The sequence below is a fragment of the Bombina bombina genome, chromosome 1 (genome assembly GCF_027579735.1).
Source record: "Bombina bombina isolate aBomBom1 chromosome 1, aBomBom1.pri, whole genome shotgun sequence".
Classification (NCBI taxonomy): domain Eukaryota; kingdom Metazoa; phylum Chordata; class Amphibia; order Anura; family Bombinatoridae; genus Bombina; species Bombina bombina.
The window spans coordinates 1464533427-1464560083 of record NC_069499.1 but is presented as its reverse complement, the minus strand read 5'-3'; the positions used below and the strand labels follow the sequence as shown (position 1 = coordinate 1464560083).

The window sequence follows — 26657 nt, the reverse complement described above, 5'->3', positions numbered from 1 at the left end:
TAAGGAGAATCACAATGTAAGGCAGATAACTCAGAGACTCTTCGAGCCGAGGAAATAGCCATCAAAAACAGAACTTTCCAAGATAAAAGTTTAATATCAATGGAATGAAGGGGAACTCCCTGAAGAACTTTAAGAACCAAGTTTAAGCTCCACGGGGGAGCAACAGTTTTAAACACAGGCTTAATCCTAACCAAAGCCTGACAAAATGCCTGGACGTCTGGAACTTCTGCCAGACGCTTGTGCAAAAGAATAGACAGAGCAGAGATCTGTCCTTTTAAAGAACTAGCTGATAAGCCTTTGTCCAAACCCTCTTGGAGAAAGGACAATATCCTAGGAATCCTAACCTTACTCCATGAGTAACTCTTGGATTCACACCAATAAAGATATTTACGCCATATCTTATGGTAGATTTTCCTGGTGACAGGCTTCCGAGCCTGTATTAAGGTATCAATGACTGACTCGGAGAAGCCACGCCTTGATAGAATCAAGCGTTCAATCTCCATGCAGTCAGTCTCAGAGAAATTAGATTTGGATGATTGAAAGGACCTCGTATTAGAAGGTCCTGTCTCAGAGGCAGAGTCCATGGTGGAAGAGATGACATGTCCACTAGGTCTGCATACCAGGTCCTGCGTGGCCACGCAGGCGCTATCAGAATCACCGATGCTCTCTCCTGTTTGATTTTGGCAATCAGTTGAGGGAGCAGAGGAAACGGTGGAAACAGATAGGCCAGGTTGAAGAACCAAGGAGCTGTTAGAGCATCTATCAGCGTTGCTCCCGGGTCCCTGAACTGGATCCGTAACAAGGAAGCTTGGCGTTCTGGCGAGACGCCATGAGATCCAGTTCTGGTTTGCCCCAACGATGGACCAGTTGAGCAAACACCTCCGGATGGAGTTCCCACTCCCCCGGATGAAAAGTCTGACGACTTAGAAAATCCGCCTCCCAGTTCTCTACGCCTGGGATGTGGATTGCTGACAGGTGGCAAGAGTGAGACTCTGCCCAGCGAATTATCTTTGAGACTTCTAACATCGCTAGGGAACTCCTGGTTCCCCCTTGATGGTTGATGTAAGCCACAGTCGTGATGTTGTCCGACTGAAATCTGATGAACCTCAGTGTTGCTAACTGAGGCCAAGCTAGAAACTCCAGAATATTTATTGGGAGGAGTTTCTCCTCCTGAGTCCACGATCCCTGAGCCTTCAGGGAGTTCCAGACTGCGCCCCAACCTAGAAGGCTGGCATCTGTTGTTACAATCGTTCAATCTGGCCTGCGAAAGGTCATACCCTTGGACAGATGGAGCCGAGAAAGACACCAGAGAAGAGAATCTCTGGTCTCTTGATCCAGATTTAGTAGAGGGGACAAATCTAAGTAATCCCCATTCCACTGACTTAGCATGCATAATTGCAGCGGTCTGAGATTCAGGCGCGCAAATGGCACTATGTCCATTGCCGCTACCATTAAGCCGATTACTTCCATGCACTGAGCCACTGACGGGCGTGGAATGGAATGAAGGACACGGCAAGCATTTAGAAGTTTTGATAACCTGGACTCCGTCAGGTATATTTTCATCTCTACAGAATCTATAAGAGTCCCTAGGAAGGAGACTCTTGTGAGTGGTGATAGAGAACTCTTTTCCACGTTCACTTTCCACCCATGCGACCTCAGAAATGCCAGAACTATCTCTGTATGAGACTTGGCAATTTGAAAGCTTGACGCCTGTATCAGGATGTCGTCTAGATACGGAGCCACCGCTATGCCTCGCGCCAGAAGTGAGCCCAGAACCTTTGTAAAAATTCTCGGGGCAGTGGCCAACCCGAAGGGAAGAGCTACAAATTGGTAATGCCTGTCTAGAAAGGCAAACCTTAGGAACCGATGATGATCTTTGTGAATCGGTATGTGAAGGTAGGCATCCTTTAAGTCCACTGTGGTCATGTACTGACCCTCTTGGATCATGGGTAGGATGGTCCGAATAGTTTCCATTTTGAATGATGGAACTCTGAGAAATTTGTTTAAGATCTTTAGATCCAAGATTGGTCTGAAGGTTCCCTCTATCTTGGGAACCACAAACAGATTTTAATAAAATCCCTGTCCTTGTTCCGTCCGCAGAACTGGATGGATCACTCCCATTACTAGGAGGTCTTGCACACAGCTTAGGAATGCCTCTTTCTTTATCTGGTTTGCTGATAACCTTGAAAGATGAAATCTCCCTTGTGGAGGAGAAGCTTTGAAGTCCAGAAGATATCCCTGAGATATGATCTCCAACGCCCAGGGATCCTGAACATCTCTTGCCCACGCCTGGGCGAAGAGAGAAAGTCTGCCCCCCACTAGATCCGTTTCCGGATAGGGGGCCGTTCCTTCATGCTGTCTTGGGGGCAGCAGCAGGCTTTCTGGCCTGCTTGCCCTTGTTCCAGGACTGGTTAGGTTTCCAGGCCTGTCTGGAGTGAGCAACAGTTCCCTCTTGTTTTGAAGCGGAGGAAGTTGATGCTGCTCCTGCCTTGAAATTTCGAAAGGCACGAAAATTAGACTGTTTGGCCTTTGATTTGGCCCTGTCCTGAGAAAGGGTATGACACTTGCCTCCAGTAATGTCAGCAATAATTTCCTTCAAGCAAGGCCCGAATAAGGTCTGCCCCTTGAAAGGAATGTTGAGTAATTTAGACTTTGAAGTCACGTCAGCTGACCAGGATTTAAGCCATAGCGCCCAACGCGCCTGGATGGCGAATCCGGAATTCTTAGCCGTTAGTTTAGTCAAATGAACAATGGCATCAGAAACAAATGAGTTAGCTAGCTTAAGCGTTCTAAGCTTGTCAATAATTTCATTCAATGGAGCTGTCTGGATGGCCTCTTCCAGGGCCTCAAACCAGAATGCAGCCGCAGCAGTGACAGGCGCAATGCATGCAAGGGGCTGTAAAATAAAACCTTGTTGAATAAACATTTTCTTAAGGTAACCCTCCAATTTTTTATCCATTGGATCTGAAAAAGCACAACTGTCCTCAACCGGGATAGTGGTACGCTTTGCTAAAGTAGAAACTGCTCCCTCCACCTTAGGGACCGTCTGCCATAAGTCCCGTGTAGTGGCGTCTATTGGAAACATTTTTCTAAATATAAGAGGTGGGGAAAAGCGCACACTGGGTCTATCCCACTCCTTGCTAATAATTTCTGTAAGCCTTTTAGGTATAGGAAAAACGTCAGTACACACCGGCACCGCATAGTATCTATCCAGCCTACACAATTTCTCTGGAATTGCAACTGTGTTACAGTCATTCAGAGCAGCTAATACCTCCCCAAGCAATACACGGAGGTTCTCAAGCTTAAATTTAAAATTAGAAATCTCTGAATCAGGTTTCCCCGAGTCAGAGATGTCACCCACAGACTGAAGCTCTCCGTCCTCATGTTCTGCATACTGTGACGCAGTATCAGACATGGCTCTAACAGCATTTGCGCGCTCTGTATCTCTCCTATCCCCAGAGCTATTGCGCTTGCCTCTTAATTCAGGCAATCTAGATAATACCTCTGACAGGGTATTATTCATGATTGCAGCCATGTCCTGCAAGGTAATCGCTATGGGCGTCCCTGATGTAATTGGCGCCATATTAGCGTGCGTCCCCTGAGCGGGAGGCGAAGGGTCTGACACGTGGGGAGTTAGTCGGCATAACTTCCCCCTCGACAGAACCCTCTGGTGATAATTCTTTTATAGATAAAGACTGATCTTTACTGTTTAAGGTGAAATCAATACATTTAGTACACATTCTCCTATGGGGCTCCACCATGGCTTTCAAACATAATGAACAAGTATGTTCCTCTGTGTCAGACATGTTTAAACAGACTAGCAATGAGACTAGCAAGCTTGGAAAACACTTTAAAACAAGTTTACAAGCAATATAAAAAACGTTACTGCGCCTTTAAGAAACACAAATTTTCCCAAATTTTGAAATAACAGTGAAAAAATGCAGTTACACTAACAAAATTTTTACAGTGTATGTAATAAGTTAGCAGAGCATTGCACCCACTTGCAAATGGATGATTAACCCCTTAATACCAAAAACGGAATAACAAATGACAAAAACAGTCACAACAACTGCCACAGCTCTACTGTGGCTTTTTACCTCCCTCAATATGACTTTTGAAGCCTTTTGAGCCCTTCAGAGAAGTCCTGGATCATGCAGGAAGAAGCTGGATGTCTGTGTCTGTAATTTTTGCTATGCAAAAAAATGCCAAAATAGGCCCCTCCCTCTCATATTACAACAGTGGGAAGCCTCAGGGAACTGTTTCTAGGCAAAATTCAAGCCAGCCATGTGGAAAAAACTAGGCCCCAATACATATGTAAAAAACGATTAAACATGCCAGCAAACGTTTTAAAATACACTTTTATAAGAGTATGTATCTCTATTAATAAGCCTGATACCAGTCGCTATCACTGCATTTAAGGCTTTACTTACATTACTTCGGTATCAGCAGCATTGTCTAGCAAATTCCATCCCTAGAAAAATATTTTAACTGCACATACCTTATTACAGGAAAACCTGCACGCTATTCCCCCTCTGAAGTTACCTCACTCCTCAGAATATGTGAGAACAGCAAAGGATCTTAGTTATTTCTGCTAAGATCATAGAAAATGCAGGCAGATTCTTCTTCTAAATACTGCCTGAGATAAACAGTACACTCCGGTACCATTTAAAAATAACAAACTTTTGATTGAAGAAATAAACTAAGTATAAAACACCACAGTCCTCTTACGACCTCCATCTTAGTTGAGAGTTGCAAGAGAATGACTGGATATGGCAGTGAGGGGAGGAGCTATATAGCAGCTCTGCTGTGGGTGATCCTCTTGCAACTTCCTGTTGGGAAGGAGAATAAGAATTAAATCCACACCATAATTAAGTTTTCCTTGAAAAAACTTAAATCAAAAGCAGTAGAATCAAACTGAAACAGCTGCCTGAATAACTTTTTTTTTTTTTTTACCAAAGACTGCTTTAGAAAAAGCAAAATACATAAAAATGGTAAAAACAACAAAAGTATGCAAAGAAGAACAAAATACTGCTTTGTAAATTTAATCATCTTAAGCTTCACTCTGAAAAAGCCCAAGAAATGGAGACTGAATTTAGCAGAATGAGTTATAAATCTCTGAGGCGGAAACTACCCAGTCTCCAAATAAGCCTTGAAAAACAAAAGCTTTAACAAGGATGTCAAAGAAATGGCATTTTTTTCTGAAACCAGAAAAACAACAAATAGACTAGAAGTCTTCTGAAATCCTAATAACCTCGATAAAGAATTACAAGCACTTGTCACATCCAAAGGATGTTAAGAACTCTCAAAGAATTCTTTAGGATTAGAAAACAAGGAAGGAACAACAATTTCTCCACAAATGTTGTTCCAATGCACAACCTTAGGAAAAAAAGAAGTCCACAAAATAACTTATCTAGATGAAAAAAACAGATTAGGAGACACAGAAGAGAGAGCTGATAAATCAGAAACGCTTCTAGCAGAAGAGATATCCAAAAGAAACAATACTTTCCAAGAAAGTAGATAATCTTTAAAGAAAATATAGGCTCAAAAGAAAGAGCCTACACAATCCTTGAACCAAATTAAGACTCCAAAAAAGGAGAATTAATAAATGAACAGGCTTGATACAAACCAAAAAGCCTGAACAAAACAGTGAATATCAAGAAGTTTAACCCCTTAACGACCAAGGACGCAATAACCTTTTTTAGCCATCCGGTGCAATAACCTTTTTTAGCCTCTCTCCACCTGAGATCGGTGGCTCTTTTCGTTGGTGGGATGGGAGCCGGTATGGGAGGCGGGTGGCGGCCATCGATGGTCCTGCTAATCTGGAGGGGGGCGGGATCGTGGACGGTCGGGGGCACGCATGGACGTGCGCACGTGCATGGGGGGGGCGGGGGCAGGCGCGTGCACGGGGAGGGAGCGGGTGGGAACCGCTACACTACAGAAAAAAAGTGTACTAAAATGAAAAAATGGGGATAAAAATTATATTAAAAAAGATCAGTTAGGTGGTGGGGGTTGGTCTGTGGGGGGGGAAGCTACACTACAGAAAAAACATTTTTTTTTTGCAAACTGGGTACTGGCAGACAGCTGCCAGTACCCAAGATGGCCCCCAATAAGGCAGAGGGGGAGGGTTAGAGAGCTGTTTTGGGGGGGATCAGGGAGGTTGGGGGCTAAGGGGGGGATCCTACACAGTAGCATATGTAAATATGCTAAAAAAAAAAATATATATATATATATATATATATATATATATATAAAAAAAAAAACTTTTATTTTAGTACTGGCAGACTTTCTGCCAGTACTTAAGATGGCGGGACGATTGTGGGGTGGGGGAGGGAAGGGAGCTGTTTGGGAGGGATCAGGGGGTGGGATGTGTCATGTGGGAGGCTGATCTCTACACCAAAACTAAAATTAACCCTGCAAGCTCCCTACAAACTACCTAATTAACCCCTTCACTGCTAGCCATGATACACGTGTGATGCGCAGCATTATTTAGCGGCCTTCTAATTACCAAAAAACAACGCCAAAGTCCTATATGTCTGCTATTTCTGAACAAAGGGGATCCCAGAGAAGCAGTTACAACCATTTGTGCCATAATTGCACAAGCTGTTTGCAAATAATTTCAGTGAGAAACCTAAAATTGTGAAAAATTTAGCGTTTTTTTTAATTTGATCGCATTTGGCGGTGAAATGGTGGCATGAAATATACCAAAATGGGCCTAGATCAATACTTGGGGTTGTCTACTACACTACACTAAATCTAAAATTAACCATAGAAGCTCCCTACATGCTCCCTAATTAACCCCTTAACTGCTGGGCATAATACACGTGTGTTGCGCAGTGGCATTTAGCAGCCTTCTAATTACCAAAAAGCAAAGCCAAAGCCATATATGTCTGCTATTTCTGAACAAAGGGGATCCCAGAGAAGCATTTACAACCATTTATGCTATAATTGCATAAGTTGTTTGTAAATAATTTCTGTGAGAAACCTAAAGTTTGTGAAAAATTTGTGAATAGTGAACATTTTGGTTTATTTGATCGCATTTGGCGGTGAAATGGTGGCATGAAATATAGCAAAATGGGCCTAGATCAATACTTTGGAATGTCTTCTAAAAAATATATATATACATGTCAATGGATATTCAGGGATTCCTGAAAGATATCAGTGTTCCAATGTAACTAGAGCTAATTTTGAAAAAAAGTGGTTTGGAAATAGCAAAGTGCTACTTGTATTTATGGCCCTATAACTTGCAAAAAAAGCAAAGTACATGTAAACATTGGGTATTTCTAAACTCAGGACAAAATTTAGAAACTATTTAGCATGTTTTTTTTTTTGGTGGTTGTAGATGTGTAACAGATTTTGGGGGTCAAAGTTAGAAAAAGTGTGTTTTTTTCAATTTTTTCCTCATATTTTATCATTTTTTTTTATAGTAAATTATAAGATATGATGAAAATAATGGTATCTTTAGAAAGTCCATTTAATAGTGAGAAGGTATATAGGTATATAATATGTGTGGGTACAGTAAATGAGTAAGGAAAACACAAACACCGCAAAAATGTAAAAATAGCCTTGGTCCCAAAAGGACAGAAAATGGAAAATTGCTGTGGTCACTAACAATCTTTTGGGAAATAAAAGAGAAAGATCAGATTTTTGTCCCTTCAAAAAAAATGAAGACAAACTTATCCAAACCAACCTGAAGAAATGGAAAAATCCTAGGGATTCTAAAAGAATGCTAAGAGAATTTATGAGAAGGACTCTATAGAATATAGGTTTCCAAACCTGATAATACATGTTCCTTGAAACAGACTTATCAGCCTGCAACATAGCGATAAAAAGTCAGAGAAACTTCTATGACTAAACACTAATCAATTTCCATACCCCCAAATTAGAAATTTGAGATCCTGATGGAAACATAGCCCCTAAAACAAGAGGGCTGGCCAAAGAGAAAGCAGCCAATGACGGCAATTGGACATCCAAACAAGATCCACATACCAAACCTGTGAGGCCATGCTGATGCTATCAGGAACACATGGCACTGTTCCAATATGAAAATCACCTTTGTAAGAAAAAAACTGTTCCAATTTGGAAATCACCTTTGTAAGAAAAAAACAGAGGCGGAAAGATGTAATCAAGTTGCAAAACCAAGACACTGCTAATGCATCCAACATCTCAACCTCAGGACCCCTGGACCTGAAAAGGTACCTGAGAAATTGAGAAGACACATCTGTATAGAGACACCACTCTCCCGGATATAAAGACTGACGGCTTAATAATCCACCTCCCAAATGTAAAATTGTAAAAAATAGACAGGAGATGAATTTCATCTAAAAACGTATTCAAGATACTTCTTAAGTCCCTAATGTTGATTGACATATGCCACAGTTGTGATATTGTCTGTCTGAAAGCAAAAAACTATAAAGTTCTATCCTAAAAAGAGGCCAAATCTGAAAGAGCTCTGAAAAATAGCAGTTCAAAGTTCAAAAGTTCAGAGTTCAAAAATATTGATTGGAAACCTCGCCTCTTGAAGTTTCCAAACCTCTTGTGCTCAGACAGCTCCCCAACCTGTAAGACTTGCATCCATTAAGAATACAGTCCAGGAAGGACGAACAAAAGGAGGCCCCCTGAATAAAATGATGATAGACTAATCACCAAAACAGAGAGAGAAGAGTGTTAGGATTTAAAAATATCAACTGTGATATCTAAAAACAAACCCTGTATTATTGATTCAGTATGAAAAACAAAAAGATATCTAGGAGAAAAACTAGCAAAGGGAACCACGCCCGATGGTGCAGTTATGAGACCTAAAACTTTCATACACACAGCCACTGAAAGAAATGTTCTAGACTGTAAGATAGACAGGCTAACGCCAATTACAATTGAATGATGTCCGATAAAGACAAAGTCATGAACACAGAATCCATCTAGAATGTCTTGAAGAAACCAAACTTACACCGAGATTACGAGTCTTGCGTTAGCCTTAAAAAGCAGCGTTGAGAGGTCCCAATGCTGCTTTTTACGCCCGCTGGTATTACGAGTCTGGCAGGTACAGGTGTACCGCTCACTTTTTACCCGCGACTCGAGCATACCACAAATCCCCTTTTTTTTTAACCCCTAATCTGCAGAGTGGACATCGCTGCCACTTTAATGAATGTATTAATAAATGTATTAACCCCTAAACCGCCGAACTCCCACCTTGCAAACACTAGTTAAATATTATTAACTCCTAATCTGCCGTCCCTAACATCGCCGACACCTACCTACATATATTAACCCCTAATCTTCCGCCCCCAACATCGCCACTACTATATTAAATGTATTAACCCCTAAACCTAAGTCTAATCCTAACCCCCCCTAACTTAAATATAATTTAAATAAATCTAAATAAAATAACTACAATTAAATAAATTATTCCTATTTAAAACTAAATACTTACCTATAAAATAAACCTTAATATAGCTACAATATAACTAATAATTACATTGTAGCTACCATAGGGTTTATTTTTATTTTACAGGCAAGTTTGTATTTATTTTAACTAGGTAGAATAGTTATTAAATAGTTATTAACTATTTAATAACTACCTAGCTAAAATAAATACAAAAGTACCTGTAAAATAAACCCTAACCTAAGTTACAATTACACCTAACACTACACTATAATTAAATTAATTACCTAAACTAACTACAATTAAATAAAATAAACTAAAGTACGAAAAACAACAAACACTAAATTTCAGAAAATAAAAAAATAATTACAATTTTTTAAAACTAATTACACATAATCTAATCCCCCTAATAAAATAAAAAAGCCCCCCAAAATAATAAAATTCACTACCCTATACTAAATTACAAATAGCCCTTAAAAGGGCATTTTGCGAGGCAATGCCCCAAAGTAATCAGCTCTTTTACCTGTAAAAAACAAATACAATACCCCCCAACATTAAAACCCACCACCCACACACCCAACCCTACTCAAAAACCCACCCAATCCCCCCTTAAAAAAACCTAACACTAACCCCTTGAAGCTTACCCTACCTTGAGACATCTTCACCCAGCCGGGCTGAAGTCCTCCAAGAAGTCGGGCAGAAGTAGTCCTCCAGACGGCAGAAGTCTTCATCCGATCCGGGCAGAAGAGGTCCTCCAGACGGCAGAAGTCTTCATCCAGGCGGCATCTTCTATCTTCATCCTTCCGGCGTAGAGCGGGTCCATCTTCAATCCAGCCAACATGGAGCATCCTCTTCCATCGACGTCCAAACGAAGAATGAAGGTTCCTTTAAATTACGTCATCCAAGATGGCGTCCCTTCAATTCCTATTAGCTGATAGAATTTTATCAGCCAATCGGAATTAAGGTAGGAAAAATCCTATTGGCTGATGAAATCAGCCAATAGAATTGAGCTTGCATTCTATTGGCCGATTGGAACCGCCAATAGAATGCAAGCTCAATCCTATTGGCTGATTGGATTAGCCAATAGGATTGAACTTCAATTCTATTGGCTGACTGCATCAGGAAGATGAAATCAAGTACATGAACTGAATATGTAAAAAAACAGTAAATGTTATTGTACGTGTAGAAACATTGCTAGCATAAAACATAATAAATAAATGCCACATAATTGAGCTGAAGAAATAACAACAGCGTAAAAAATGAAAAGAACACACTTAGCTTTGTAGAATTGTGCTCCAGGGCATCATAGTTTCTACAGTAACATCAGAGTCAGGATCAGAATGAGTCCTCGCAAAATGACAGAAAAAAAAAAAAAACATTAGGCAAAATATTCAATTTCCACAATGTAACAGTTTCAGTATAGAAAAACAAAAGCAGGCATAATAGCTTTCAAAGATCATGAAAACAACGAGCAATAGAGGGAGAGGGGTAAAATAACTAAAGTTTGGCACCAAGAATGACGCATTACGCAAAAAACATAATTTATGTAAGAACTTACCTGATAAATTCATTTCTTTCATATTAGCAAGAGTCCATGAGCTAGTGACGTATGGGATATACATTCCTACCAGGAGGGGCAAAGTTTCCCAAACCTCAAAATGCCTATAAATACACCCCTCACCACACCCACAATTCAGTTTAACGAATAGCCAAGAAGTGGGGTGATAAAAAAGTGCGAAAGCATATAAAATAAGGAATTGGAATAATTGTGCTTTATATAAAAATCATAACCACCACAAAAAAAGGGCGGGCCTCATGGACTCTTGCTAATATGAAAGAAATGAATTTATCAGGTAAGTTCTTACATAAATTATGTTTTCTTTCATGTAATTAGCAAGAGTCCATGAGCTAGTGACGTATGGGATAATGACTACCCAAGAAGTGGATCTTTCCACACAAGAGTCACTAGAGAGGGAGGGATAAAATAAAGACAGCCAATTCCTGCTGAAAATAATCCACACCCAAAATAAAGTTTAATGAAAAACATAAGCAGAAGATTCAGACTGAAACCGCTGCCTGAAGTACTTTTCTACCAAAAACTGCTTCAGAAGAAGAAAATACATCAAAATGGTAGAATTTAGTAAAAGTATGCAAAGAGGACCAAGTTGCTGCTTTGCAAATCTGATCAACCGAAGCTTCATTCCTAAACGCCCAGGAAGTAGAAACTGACCTGGTAGAATGAGCTGTAATCCTCTGAGGCGGAGTTTTACCCGACTCAACATAGGCAAGATGAATTAAAGATTTCAACCAAGATGCCAAAGAAATAGCAGAAGCTTTCTGGCCTTTTCTAGAACCGGAAAAGATAACAAATAGACTAGAAGTCTTTCGGAAAGATTTAGTAGCTTCAACATAATATTTCAAAGCTCTAACAACATCCAAAGAATGCAATGATTTCTCCTTAGAATTCTTAGGATTAGGACATAATGAAGGAACCACAATTTCTCTACTAATGTTGTTGGAATTCACAACTTTAGGTAAAAATTCAAAAGAAGTTTGCAACACCGCCTTATCCTGATGAAAAATCAGAAAAGGAGACTCACAAGAAAGAGCAGATAATTCAGAAACTCTTCTGGCAGAAGAGATGGCCAAAAGGAACAAAACTTTCCAAGAAAGTAATTTAATGTCCAATGAATGCATAGGTTCAAAGGGAGGAGCTTGAAGAGCTCCCAGAACCAAATTCAAACTCCAAGGAGGAGAAATAGACTTAATGACAGGTTTTATACGAACCAAAGCTTGTACAAAACAATGAATATCAGGAAGAATAGCAATCTTTCTGTGGAAAAGAACAGAAAGAGCAGAGATTTGTCCTTTCAAGGAACTTGCAGACAAACCCTTATCTAAACCATCCTGAAGAAACTGTAAAATTCTCGGTATTCTAAAAGAATGCCAAGAAAAATGATGAGAAAGACACCAAGAAATATAAGTCTTCCAGACTCTATAATATATCTCTCTAGATACAGATTTACGAGCCTGTAACATAGTATTAATCACAGAGTCAGAGAAACCTCTTTGACCAAGAATCAAGCGTTCAATCTCCATACCTTTAAATTTAAGGATTTCAGATCCTGATGGAAAAAAGGACCTTGTGACAGAAGGTCTGGTCTTAACGGAAGAGTCCACGGTTGGCAAGAGGCCATCCGGACAAGATCCGCATACCAAAACCTGTGAGGCCATGCCGGAGCTACCAGCAGAACAAACGAGCATTCCTTCAGAATCTTGGAGATTACTCTTGGAAGAAGAACTAGAGGCGGAAAGATATAGGCAGGATGATACTTCCAAGGAAGTGATAATGCATCCACTGCCTCCGCCTGAGGATCCCGGGATCTGGACAGATATCTGGGAAGTTTCTTGTTTAGATGAGACGCCATCAGATCTATTTCTGGAAGTTCCCACCTTTGAACAATCTGAAGAAATACCTCTGGGTGAAGAGACCATTCGCCCGGATGCAACGTTTGGCGACTGAGATAATCCGCTTCCCAATTGTCTACACCTGGGATATGAACCGCAGAGATTAGACAGGAGCTGGATTCCGCCCAAACCAAAATTCGAGATACTTCTTTCATAGCCAGAGGACTGTGAGTCCCTCCTTGATGATTGATGTATGCCACAGTTGTGACATTGTCTGTCTGAAAACAAATGAACGATTCTCTCTTCAGAAGAGGCCAAAACTGAAGAGCTCTGAAAATTGCACGGAGTTCCAAAATATTGATCGGTAATCTCACCTCCTGAGATTCCCAAACTCCTTGTGCCGTCAGAGATCCCCACACAGCTCCCCAACCTGTGAGACTTGCATCTGTTGAAATTACAGTCCAGGTCGGAAGCACAAAAGAAGCCCCCTGAATTAAACGATGGTGATCTGTCCACCACGTTAGAGAGTGTCGAACAATCGGTTTTAAAGATATTAATTGAGATATCTTTGTGTAATCCTTGCACCATTGATTCAGCATACAGAGCTGAAGAGGTCGCATGTGAAAACGAGCAAAGGGGATCGCGTCCGATGCAGCAGTCATAAGACCTAGAATTTCTATGCATAAGGCTACCGAAGGGAATGATTGTGACTGAAGGTTTCGACAAGCTGAAATCAATTTTAGACGTCTCTTGTCTGTTAAAGACAGAGTCATGGACACTGAATCTATCCGGAAACCCAGAAAGGTTACCCTTGTCTGAGGAATCAATGAACTTTTTGGTAAATTGATCCTCCAACCATGATCTTGAAGAAACAACACAAGTCGATTCGTATGAGATTCTGCTAAATGTAAAGACTGAGCAAGTACCAAGATATCGTCCAAATAAGGAAATACCACAATACCCTGTTCTCTGATTACAGACAGAAGGGCATCGAGAACCTTTGTAAAAATTCTTGGAGCTGTAGCTAGGCCGAACGGTAGAGCCACAAACTGGTAATGCTTGTCCAGAAAAGAGAATCTCAGGAACTGATAATGATCTGGATGAATCGGAATATGCAGATATGCATCCTGTAAATCTATTGTGGACATATAATTCCCTTGCTGAACAAAAGGCAAGATAGTCCTTACAGTTACCATCTTGAACGTTGGTATCCTTACATAACGATTCAATATTTTTAGATCCAGAACTGGTCTGAAGGAATTCTCCTTCTTTGGTACAATGAAGAGATTTGAATAAAACCCCATCCCCTGTTCCGGAACTGGAACTGGCATAATTACTCCAGCCAACTCTAGATCTGAAACACAATTCAGAAATGCTTGAGCTTTCACTGGATTTACTGGGACACGGGAAAGAAAAAATCTCTTTGCAGGAGGTCTCATCTTGAAACCAATTCTGTACCCTTCTGAAACAATGTTCTGAATCCAAAGATTGTGAACAGAATTGATCCAAATTTCTTTGAAAAAACGTAACCTGCCCCCTACCAGCTGAGCTGGAATGAGGACCGCACCTTCATGTGGACTTAGAAGCAGGCTTTGCCTTTCTAGCAGGCTTGGATTTATTCCAGACTGGAGATGGTTTCCAAACTGAAACTGCTCCTGAGGATGAAGGATCAGGCTTTTGTTCTTTGTTGAAACGAAAGGAACGAAAACGATTATTAGCCCTGTTTTTACCTTTAGATTTTTTATCCTGTGGTAAAAAAGTTCCTTTCCCACCAGTAACAGTTGAGATAATAGAATCCAACTGAGAACCAAATAATTTGTTACCCTGGAAAGAAATGGAAAGTAGAGTTGATTTAGAAGCCATATCAGCATTCCAAGTCTTAAGCCATAAAGCTCTTCTAGCTAAAATAGCTAGAGACATAAACCTGACATCAACTCTGATAATATCAAAAATGGCATCACAGATAAAATTATTAGCATGCTGAAGAAGAATAATAATATCATGAGAATCATGATTTGTTACTTGTTGCGCTAAAGTTTCCAACCAAAAAGTTGAAGCTGCAGCAACATCAGCCAATGATATAGCAGGTCTAAGAAGATTACCTGAACACAGATTTTTCTTAGAAAGGATTCAATTTTCCTATCTAAAGGATCTTTAAACGAAGTACCATCTGACGTAGGAATGGTAGTACGTTTAGCAAGGGTAGAAATAGCCCCATCAACTTTAGGGATTTTGTCCTAAAATTCTAACCTGTCAGACGGTACAGGATATAATTGCTTAAAACGTTTAGAAGGAGTAAATGAATTACCCAATTTATCCCATTCTTTGGAAATTACTGCAGAAATAGCATTAGGAACAGGAAAAACTTCTGGAATAACCACAGGAGATTTAAATACCTTATCTAAACGTTTAGAATTAGTATCAAGAGGACCAGAATCCTCTATTTCTAAAGCAATTAGTACTTCTTTAAGTAAAGAACGAATAAATTTCATTTTAAATAAATATGAAGATTTATCAGCATCAATCTCTGAAACAGAATCCTCTGAACCAGAAGAATCATCAGAATCAGAATGATGATGTTCATTTAAAAATTCATCTGTAGGGAGAGAAGTTTTAAAAGATTTTTTACGTTTACTAGAAGGAGAAATAACAGACATAGCCTTCTTGATGGATTCAGAAACAAAATCTCTTATATTATCAGGAACATTCTGCACCTTAGATGTTGAAGGAACTGCAACAGACAATGGTACTTTACTAAAGGAAATATTATCTGCATTAACAAGTTTGTCATGACAATTAATACAAACAACAGCCGGAGAAATAGCTACCAAAAGTTTACAGCAGATACACTTAGCTTTGGTAGATCCAGCACTAGACAGCGATTTTCCTGTAGTATCTTCTGACTCAGATGCAACGTGAGACATCTTGCAATATGTAAGAGAAAAAACAACATATAAAGCAAAATTGATCAAATTCCTTAAATGACAGTTTCAGGAATGGGAAAAAATGCCAAAGAACAAGCTTCTAGCAACCAGAAGCAATGAAAAATGAGACTTAAATAATGTGGAAAACAAAAGCGACGCCCATATTTTTTAGCGCCAAATAAGACGCCCACATTATTTGGCGCCTAAATGCTTTTGGCGCCAAAAATGACGCCACATCCGGAACGCCGACATTTTTGGCGCAAAATAACGTCAAAAAATGACGCAACTTCCGGCGACACGTATGACGCCGGAAACGGAAAAATAATTTTTGCGCCAAAAAAGTCCGCGCCAAGAATGACGCAATAAAATGAAGCATTTTCAGCCCCCGCGAGCCTAACAGCACACAGGGAAAAAGAGTCACATTTTTGAAGGTAAGAAAAAATGATTAAATCAAATGCATTATCCCAAATATGAAACTGACTGTCTGAAAAATAAGGAAAGTTGAACATTCTGAGTCAAGGCAAATAAATGTTTGAATACATATATTTAGAACTCTATTAACAAAGTGCCCAACCATAGCTTAGAGTGTCACAGAAAATAAGATTTACTTACCCCAGGACACTCATCTACATGTTTGTAGAAAGCCAAACCAGTACTGAAACGAGAATCAGCAGAGGTAATGGTATATATAAGAGTATATCGTCGATCTGAAAAGGGAGGTAAGAGATGAATCTCTACGACCGATAACAGAGAACCTATGAAATAGACCCCGTAGAAGGAGATCACTGCATTCAAATAGGCAATACTCTCCTCACATCCCTCTGACATTCACTGCACGCTGAGAGGAAAACCGGGCTCCAACTTGCTGCGGAGCGCATATCAACTGAATTGTGGGTGTGGTGAGGGGTGTATTTATAGGCATTTTGAGGTTTGGGAAACTTTGCCCCTCCTGGTAGGAATGTATATCCCATACGTCACTAGCTCATGGACTCTTGCTAATTACATGAAAGAAAGAAGGTCAATTGTTTTTGAGAAAAACTAAAGAAAATTACACCATTCCCGTCATAACAAACGCGATTTCGCACCAAAACAACTAGCGTCAACAAAGAAAATAAAATGATGCAATAAATAACAGCATTTTGCACCCACGCGAGCCTAGAATTGCCCATGAAAAAAATGAAAGTCAAATTAGAAAAAGACAGAACCCCAAGTAAGAAAAAAGTTTAAATAAACTTCCCAACATGATTCCTATACTGAAACTGTTTAGACTGCATATGGGAAATACACATAGACCTGACTCATGGCAAATATACGTATAATACATATATTTAAAACTTTATATTAATACATAAAGTTCCAAACCATAGCTGAGAGTGTCTTAAATAAAGATACATACTTACCGATAACAGAGAACCCTTGAAAAGATTTCCCGCGAGGGAAACCATAAAATCAATAAGTGATAGTCTCTTAACATCCCTCTGACAAACACTGTACTCTGAGAGGAATTGGGATTCAGAATGCTTAGAAGCTCTTATCATAGAAGAAATCATAAAAATCAAGCACAAACTTACTTCACCACCTCCATAGGAGGCAAAGTTTGTAAAACTGAATTGTGGGTGTGGTGATTTGAGGTTTGGGAAACTTTGCCCCCTCCTGGTAGGAATGTATATCGCATACGTCACTAGCTCATGGACCTTTGCCAATTACATGAAAGAAAGATTGAGCTAGTACCAAGATATCGTCCAGATAAGGAAATACAGCAATACCCTGAGCTCTGATTAACGATAAAAGGGCATAGAACCTTGGTAAATATTCTTGGAGTTGTAGCTAGACCAAACGGAAGAGCAACAAAGTGATAATGCTTATCCAGAAAAGAGAAACTCAGGAACTGGTAATGTTCTGTGTGTATTGCGATGTGAAGGTAAGCATCCTGTAAATCTATTGTGGACATAAAGTGACCTTGTTGAACAATAGGCAAAATAGTCCTTATAGTTTCCATTTTGCAAGTTGGAACTGGAACAATTACTCCCATATTTTTCAGATCTGACACAGATCTTAGAAAAGCCTGAGCATTCATAGTATGTTTTGTAATATGTGTAAGAAAAAAACCTCCCCGTAGGAGGTTGTATTCTAAATCCAATGTGATATCCCTAGAAATAATGTTTTGAATCCAGGGATTTTGGACAAAGTCTAACCAAGATTTTTTAAATTTTTTTAATCTGCCCCCTATCTGTAATACTGGGTTGGGGGCCGTTCCTTCATGAGGCTGGATTAGATTTATTATTTTGCTTGGATTTATTCCAGTTTGAATATGGTCTCTAGACTGAGCCAGAGGGTTTAGCCAATCGGAATTCAAGGGATGCCATATTGGATTACGTCACTTAAAGGAACATTCATTCTGGAAGAAGACTTCGCTTGAAGAGGATGCTCCGCGCCGGATGTCTTGAAGATGGACAGGTAAAAGAGCTGATTTCTCTGGGGCAATGCCCCACAAAAGGCCCTTTTAAGGGCTATTGGTATTATTATTATTATCGGTTATTTGTAGAGCGCCAACAGATTCTGCAGCGCTAATTGGTAGTTTAGTTTAGGATAGGGTTTTTTTTATTTTGGGGGGGGATTTTTTATTTTGATAGGGCTATTATATTAGATGTAATTAGTTTAAATATCTGATATATTTTTTTATTTTGTGTAATTTAGTGTTTGTTTTTGTAATTTAGGTAATTGTATTTAATTAATTTAATTTATTTAATTGTAGTGTAAGGTTAGGTTTTATTGTAAGACAGGTTAGGTTTTATTTTACAGGTAACTTTGTATTTATTTTAGCTAGGTAGTCAGTAAATAGTTAATAACTATTTAGTAACTATTATACCTAGTTAAAATAAATACAAACTTGCCTGTAAAATAAAAATAAACCCTAAGCTAGATACAATGTAACTATTAGTTTATTTTACAGGTAAGTATTTAGTTTTAAATAGTAATAATTTAGGTAATGATAGAAGGTTTTATTTAGATTTATTTTAATTATATTTAAGTTAGGGGGTATTAGGGTTAGACTTAGGTTTAGTGGTTAATAAATTTAGTATAGTGGCGCCGACGTTGGGGGCAGCAGATTAGGGGTTAATAAATGTAAGTAGGTGGCGGCGATGTTAGGGGTGGCAGATTTGGGGTTAATAATATTTAACTAGTGTTTGCGAGGCGGGAGTGCGGCGGTTTAGGGTTAATATGTTTATTATAGTGGTGGCGATGTCAGGAGCGGCAGATAAGGGGTTAATCATTTTATTTTAGTGTTTGCGATTGCGGGAGGGCCTCTGTTTAGGGGTTAATAGGTAGTTTATGGGTGTTAGTGTACTTTTTAACACTTTAGTTATGAGTTTTATGCTACAGCTTTGTAGCGTAAAACTCATAACTACTGACTTTAGATTGCGTTACGAATCTTGCGGGATAGGCTGTACCGCTCACTTTTTGGCCTCCCAGAAAAAGCTTGTAATGCCAGCGCTATGGAAGTCCCATTGAAAAAAGACTTTACGCAAATTGCGTAAGTTCATTTGCGGTACAGCCAGAAAAGTGTGTGGTGCCCCTAAACCTGCAAGGCTCATAATACCAGCAGTAGTGAAAAAGCAGCGTTATGAGCCTTAACGCTGCTTTTTTACTCATACCGCAAAACTCGTAATCTAGCTCTGAATTAGCAGCAGGTAAATTATATAGTTTTTTTAAACCTTGAAGAAGGGTTAAAAGACACCTGGTTTAGACCATTACTTAGCATTCATATCAGAGACAGCATGAGGTATAGGGAAAATCTCTGGGAGATTGATAACAGTTTTATGTACTAAATTCAAACGATTACAGGGTTTATTATTAGAAGGTTTAGCTTCTTCAATCCCTAAAATCACTAAGACTTCCTTTAAAAAAGAATGAATGTCCAATTTTAAATAAAAAAACATAATTTATGCTTACCTGATAAATTCCTTTCTTCTGTAGTGTGATCAGTCCACGGGTCATCATTACTTCTGGGATATTAACTGCTCCCCTACAGGAAGTGCAAGAGGATTCACCCAGCAGAGCTGCATATAGCTCCTCCCTTCTACGTCACTCCCAGTCATTCGACCAAGGACCAACGAGAAAGGAAAAGCCAAGGGTGAAGTGGTGACTGGAGTATAAATTAAAAAATATTTACCTGCCTTAAAAACAGGGCGGGCCGTGGACTGATCACACTACAGAAGAAAGGAATTTATCAGGTAAGCATAAATTATGTTTTCTTCTGTTAAGTGTGATCAGTCCACGGGTCATCATTACTTCTGGGATACCAATACCAAAGCAAAAGTACACGGATGACGGGAGGGATAGGCAGACTCTTTATACAGAAGGAACCACTGCCTGAAGAACCTTTCTCCCAAAAATAGCCTCCGATGAAGCAAAGGTGTCAAATTTGTAAAATTTGGAAAAAGTATGAAGCGAAGACCAAGTTGCAGCCTTGCAAATCTGTTCAACAGAGGCCTCATTCTTGAAGGCCCAAGTGGAAGCCACAGCTCTAGTAGAATGAGCTGTAATTCTTTCAGGGGGCTGCTGTCCAGCAGTCTCATAAGCTAAACGAATTATGCTACGAAGCCAAAAAGAAAGAGAGGTAGCGGAAGCTTTTTGACCTCTCCTCTGCCCAGAGTAAATGACAAACAGAGAAGACGTTTGTCGGAATTCCTTAGTTGCCTGCAAGTAAAATTTTAGAGCCCGGACTACATCCAGGTTGTGCAGTAGACGTTCCTTCTTTGAAGAAGGATTTGGGCATAAAGAAGGAACAACAATCTCTTGATTGATATTCCTGTTAGTAACTACCTTAGGTAAGAACCCAGGTTTAGTACGCAGGACTACCTTATCCGAATGAAAAATCAAATAAGGAGAATCACAATGTAAGGCTGATAATTCAGAGACTCTTCGAGCCGAGGAAATAGCCATTAAAAATAGAACTTTCCAAGATAACAACTTTATATCAATGGAATGAAGGGGTTCAAACGGAACGCCCTGTAAAACATTAAGAACAAGGTTTAAACTCCATGGTGGAGCAACAGTTTTAAACACAGGCTTAATCCTGGCCAAAGCCTGACAAAAAGCCTGGACGTCAGGAACTTCTGACAGACGTTTGTGTAACAGAATGGACAGAGCTGAGATCTGTCCCTTTAATGAACTAGCAGATAAACCCTTTTCTAAACCTTCTTGTAGAAAAGACAATATCCTAGGAATCCTAACCTTACTCCAAGAGTAACCTTTGGATTCACACCAATGTAGGTATTTACGCCATATCTTATGGTAAATCTTTCTGGTAACAGGTTTCCTAGTCTGTATTAAGGTACTAATAACTGACTCAGAAAACCCACGTCTTGATAAAATTAAGCGTTCAATTTCCAAGCAGTCAGCTTCAGAGAAGTTAGATTTTGATGTTTGAAGGGACCCTGTATCAGAAGGTCCTGTTTCAGAGGTAGAGACCAAGGCGGACAGGATGACATGTCCACCAGGTCTGCATACCAAGTCCTGCGTGGCCACGCAGGTGCTATTAGAATCACTGATGCTCTCTCTTGTTTGATTCTGGCTATCAATCGAGGAAGCAACGGGAAGGGTGGAAACACGTAAGCCATCCTGAAGTCCCAAGGTGCTGTCAGAGCATCTATCAGGACTGCTCCTGGATCCCTGGATCTGGACCCGTAACGAGGAAGCTTGGCGTTCTGTCGAGACGCCATGAGATCTATCTCTGGTTTGCCCCAACGTCGAAGTATTTGGGCAAAGACCTCCGGATGAAGTTCCCACTCCCCCGGATGAAAAGTCTGACGACTTAAGAAATCCGCCTCCCAGTTCTCCACTCCCGGGATGTGGATTGCTGACAGGTGGCAAGAGTGAGACTCTGCCCAGCGAATTATCTTTGATACTTCCATCATAGCTAGGGAGCTTCTTGTCCCTCCCTGATGGTTGATGTAAGCTACAGTCGTGATGTTGTCCGACTGAAACCTGATGAACCCCCGAGTTGTCAACTGGGGCCAAGCCAGGAGGGCATTGAGAACTGCTCTCAATTCCAGAATGTTTATTGGCAGGAGACTCTCCTCCTGACTCCATAGTCCCTGAGCCTTCAGGGAATTCCAGACGGCACCCCAACCTAGAAGGCTGGCGTCTGTTGTTACAATTGTCCAGTCTGGTCTGCTGAATGGCATCCCCCTGGACAGGTGTGGCCGAGAAAGCCACCATAGAAGAGAATTTCTGGTCTCTTGATCCAGATTCAGAGAAGGGGATAAGTCTGAGTAATCCCCATTCCACTGACCTAGCATGCACAGTTGCAGTGGTCTGAGGTGTAAGCGTGCAAAGGGTACTATGTCCATTGCCGCTACCATTAAGCCGATTACCTCCATACATTGAGCCACTGACGGGTGTTGAATGGAATGAAGAGTGCGGCAAGCACTTTGAAGTCTTGATAGCCTGTCCTCTGTCAGGTAAATCTTCATTTCTACAGAATCTATAAGAGTCCCCAGGAAGGGAACTCTTGTGAGTGGAACGAGTGAACTTTTCTTTTCGTTCACCTTCCATCCATGTGACCTTAGAAATGCCAGCACTAACTCTGTATGAGATTTGGCAGTTTGAAAGCTTGAAGCTTGTATCAGAATGTCGTCTAGGTATGGAGCTACCGAGATTCTTAGTACCGCCAGAAGAGCACCCAGAACCTTTGTGAAGATTCTTGGCGCTGTAGCCAATCCGAATGGAAGAGCCACAAACTGGTAATGCCTGTCTAGGAAGGCAAACCTTAGGTACCGGTAATGATCTTTGTGAATTTGTTTAGGATCTTTAAGTCCAGGATTGGTCTGAAAGTTCCCTCTTTTTTGGGAACCACAAACAGATTTGAGTAAAACCCCTGTCCCTGTTCCGATCGTGGAACTGGATGGATTACTCCCATTAACAAGAGCTCTTGTACGCAGCGTAGAAAAGCCTCTTTCTTTGTCTGGATTGTTGACAATCTTGACAGATGAAATCTCTCTCTTGGAGGAGAGTATTTGAAGTCCAGAAGGTATCCCTGAGATATTATCTCTAGCGCCCAGGGATCCTGAACATCTCTTACCCAAGCCTGGGCGAAGAGAGAAAGTCTGCCCCCCACTAGATCCGATCCCGGATCGGGGGCCCTCAATTCATGCTGTTTTGGGGGGCAGCAGCAGGTTTCCTAGTCTGCTTGCCCTTGTTCCAGGACTGGTTAGGTTTCCAGCCTTGTCTGTAGCGAGCAACAGCTCCTTCCTGTTTTGGTGCAGAGGAAGTTGATGCTGCTCCTGCTTTGAAATTACGAAAGGAACGAAAACTAGACTGTCTAGTCTTGGCTTTGGCTTTGTCCTGAGGCAGGGCATGGCCTTTACCTCCTGTAATGTCAGCGATAATCTTTCAACCCGGGCCCGAATAAGGTCTGCCCTTTGAAAGGTATATTAAGCAATTTAGACTTAGAAGTAACATCAGCTGACCAGGATTTTAGCCACAGCGCCCTGCGTGCCTGAATGGCGAATCCTGAATTCTTCGCCGTAAGTTTAGTAAGATGTACTACGGCCTCCGAAATGAATGAATTAGCTAGTTTAAGGACTCTAAGCCTGTCCGTAATGTCGTCCAGAGTAGCTGAACCAATGTTCTCTTCCAGAGACTCAATCCAGAATGCCGCTGCAGCCGTGATCGGCGCAATGCATGCAAGGGGTTGCAATATAAAACCTTGTTGAACAAACATTTTCTTAAGGTAACCCTCTAACTTTTTATCCATTGGATCTGAAAAAGCACAGCTATCCTCCACCGGGATAGTGGTACGCTTAGCTAAAGTAGAAACTGCTCCCTCCACCTTAGGGACCGTTTGCCATAAGTCCCTTGTGGTGGCGTCTATTGGAAACATTTTTCTAAATATCGGAGGGGGTGAGAACGGCACACCGGGTCTATCCCACTCCTTAGTAACAATTTCAGTAAGTCTCTTAGGTATAGGAAAAACCTCAGTACTCGTCGGTACCGCAAAATATTTATCCAACCTACACATTTTCTCTGGTATTGCAACTGTGTTACAATCATTCAGAGCCGCTAACACCTCCCCTAGTAATACACGGAGGTTTTCCAGTTTAAATTTAAAATTTGAAATATCTGAATCCAGTCTGTTTGGATCAGAACCGTCACCCACAGAATGAAGTTCTCCGTCCTCATGTTCTGCCACCTGTGACGCAGTGTCTGACATGGCCCTAATATTATCAGCGCACTCTGTTCTCACCCCAGAATGATCACGCTTACCTTTTAGTTCTGGTAATTTAGCCAAAACTTCAGTCATAACAGTAGCCATATCCTGTAATGTGATTTGTAATGGCCGCCCAGCTGTACTCGGCGCTACAATATCACGCACCTCCCTCTGAGCGGGAGATGTAGGTACTGACACGTGAGGCGAGTTAGTCGGCATAACTCTCCCCTCGTTGTTTGGTGAAATTTGTTCAATTTGTACAGATTGATTTTTATTTAAAGTAGCATCAATACAGTTAGTACATAAATTTCTATTGGGCTCCACTTTGGCATTGCAACAAATGACACAGGTATCATCTTCTGAATCAGACATGTTTAACACACTAGCAAATAAACTTGCAACTTGGAAATACAATTCAAATAGAATAATATTAAAACGTACTGTGCCTTTAAGAAGCACAGAAGATCTATGACAGTTAAAAATTAATAAATTGAAACAGTTATAGCCTCAATCCTTGTAAACAACACAACTTTAGCAAAGGTTTAATCCCATTAGCAAAGATAACAATTTCTGAAAGCAGGAAACAAATTACAGAATAAAAGTTTTTATTTCAGTCAAACTATAATTCTCACAGCTCTGCTGAGAGAAATTACCTCCCTCAAAATAAGTTTTGAAGACCCCTGAGCTCTGTAGAGATGAACCAGATCATGCAGGGAATACAATGAGTTGCTGACTGAAATATTTGATGCATAGTAAAAGCGCCCCTCCCCCACACACACAGCAGTGAGGGAGAACAGAAACTGACAGAAAAAACAGATTTAAGCAACTGCCAAGTGGAAAAATGGTGCCCAAACATTTATTCACTCAGTACCTCAGCAAATGAAAACGATTTTACATTCCAGCAAAAACGTTAAACATAATCTCTAGTTATTAAACAGCTTTATGTCTTTCTTACAGTGTAATTCTAGTGAAGTACCATTCTCCCAGAATACTGAAGTGTAAAGTATACATACATGACATTATATCGGTATGGCAGGATTTTCTCATCAATTCCATTGTCAGAAAATAAAAACTGCTACATACCTCTATGCAGATTCATCTGCCCGCTGTCCCCTGATCTGAAGTTTACCTCACTCCTCAGATGGCCGAGAACAGCAATATGATCTTAACTACTCCGGCTAAAATCATAGCAAAACTCTGGTAGATTCTTCCTCAAACTCTGCCAGAGAGGTAATAACACACTCCGGTGCTATTTTAAAATAACAAACTTTTGATTGAAGATATAAAACTAAGTATAATCACCATAGTCCTCTCACACGACCTATCTAGTTGCTGGGTGCAAGAGAATGACTGGGAGTGACGTAGAAGGGAGGAGCTATATGGAGCTCTGCTGGGTGAATCCTCTTGCACTTCCTGTAGGGGAGCAGTTAATATCCCAGAAGTAATGATGACCCGTGGACTGATCACACTTAACAGAAGAAAGAGGAATTATCAGGTTCTATGTCCGATGAGTGAGCCTCACTGTTAGAGGAATCCTCATCATTCGAGGATACTTCAGTATTTTGTAGGTCTTCTACTATTACTAGTAGAAGGTAATATTTTAACTGACCTTTTTCGCTTATTTGAAAGTGGCAGTGCAGCCAAGGCCTTCATAAAGGCTGTAGAAATAAACGTTTTCATTGCGGAAGGTACGCCATCTGCAATGAGGAGACAGTAGATGCATTAGTACACATAGAAACATCACTAGATTGATTGGTATGCAATAAATCTAAGCATGAGCCACATAAATGAGATGAAGAAGCTACTTCAGTTGTTTACAATAAGTACACTTAGCTTTTGTAGAAAGGTGTTTAACAGACTCAGTTCCTATAGTAACTTTAGGGACAGATTGGGGCTGTTCCATTATGGCAAAAATTTAAGCTGCAATAATTACTATTGTAATTGTATGATGCAATATGATGTGCACAATATAGATGCGTTGATAGACATGCATGCATTAGACAGATTTCGCATTTATGGCGCAAAAAAAATATGTAAAGATGTGCACTTAAAGGCGCGAGTTTGAAAAAAGGCGTGAAAATTATGGTGCACAATCTTACGCAAAAATCCAAGGAGTGTGGGCTTGTGTGCGCATGTTTTTTTTTTTAAAAAAATGTTTGTGTTAACTAATCGCATCCTATGCATGAGAATGGTCTAGTGCAAATTAAGCAAGAAGAATATTAAGAACCTGTCCCTGGGCCATACATACACATAGTTATACAAAGTTAAAGTTTTAAAAGTTAAAAGTGCCCAACCCATAACGGTAAGTGTCTATATAATAAAATATACTTACCCATAGACAATCTCATAGCAGACAGCCAAACCAGTACTGAAACACAACAGCAGAGGTAATGGAGTAGGAGTATAATGTTGATCTGTAAAGGGAGGCATAAGATAAAGCCCTGCAACTGAATTTACAGAGAGTCAACGAAAAGATTTCCCATTAAGCCAAAACATGGTGACATAAGGCAATACTCCCTTCCCTCTGACAAGCACTGTACTCTAAAGGGAACTGGACTTCAATATGCTCTGAAGCGCCTTTCACTGAAGTAATCAAGCACATCATGTTTCAACCACCTCCTAAAGAGGCAAGGTTTAAAACTGCGGTTTGTGTGAGGTGGGGGGGAGTTATAGGTTTGGGAACCTTTGCCTCCTCCTGGCAGGAATGTATATCCCATACATAACAGTTTGT

At 40.3% G+C, this 26657-nt stretch overlaps 1 protein-coding gene across 6 annotated transcripts in view; it reads right to left on the bottom strand.

Annotated features, from left to right (window-relative positions):
- Positions 1 to 26657, bottom strand: part of ENDOV (endonuclease V) — a 379967-nt gene that overhangs the window by 33496 nt on the left and 319814 nt on the right. For 3 of the 6 annotated variants that reach the window (XM_053706533.1, XM_053706549.1, XM_053706526.1), the window contains 2 exons: positions 26259 to 26340; positions 25536 to 25623 (listed from right to left, as the gene is read on the bottom strand). The exons of 1 other annotated variant lie outside the window; for it this stretch is intronic. In XM_053706533.1, coding sequence (XP_053562508.1) covers positions 25536 to 25623; positions 26259 to 26340 — 170 coding nt within the window. The remainder of the gene's footprint in view (positions 1 to 25535; positions 25624 to 26258; positions 26341 to 26657) is intronic. 2 more of the 6 variants (XM_053706542.1, XM_053706554.1) reach the window with 1 other exon arrangement.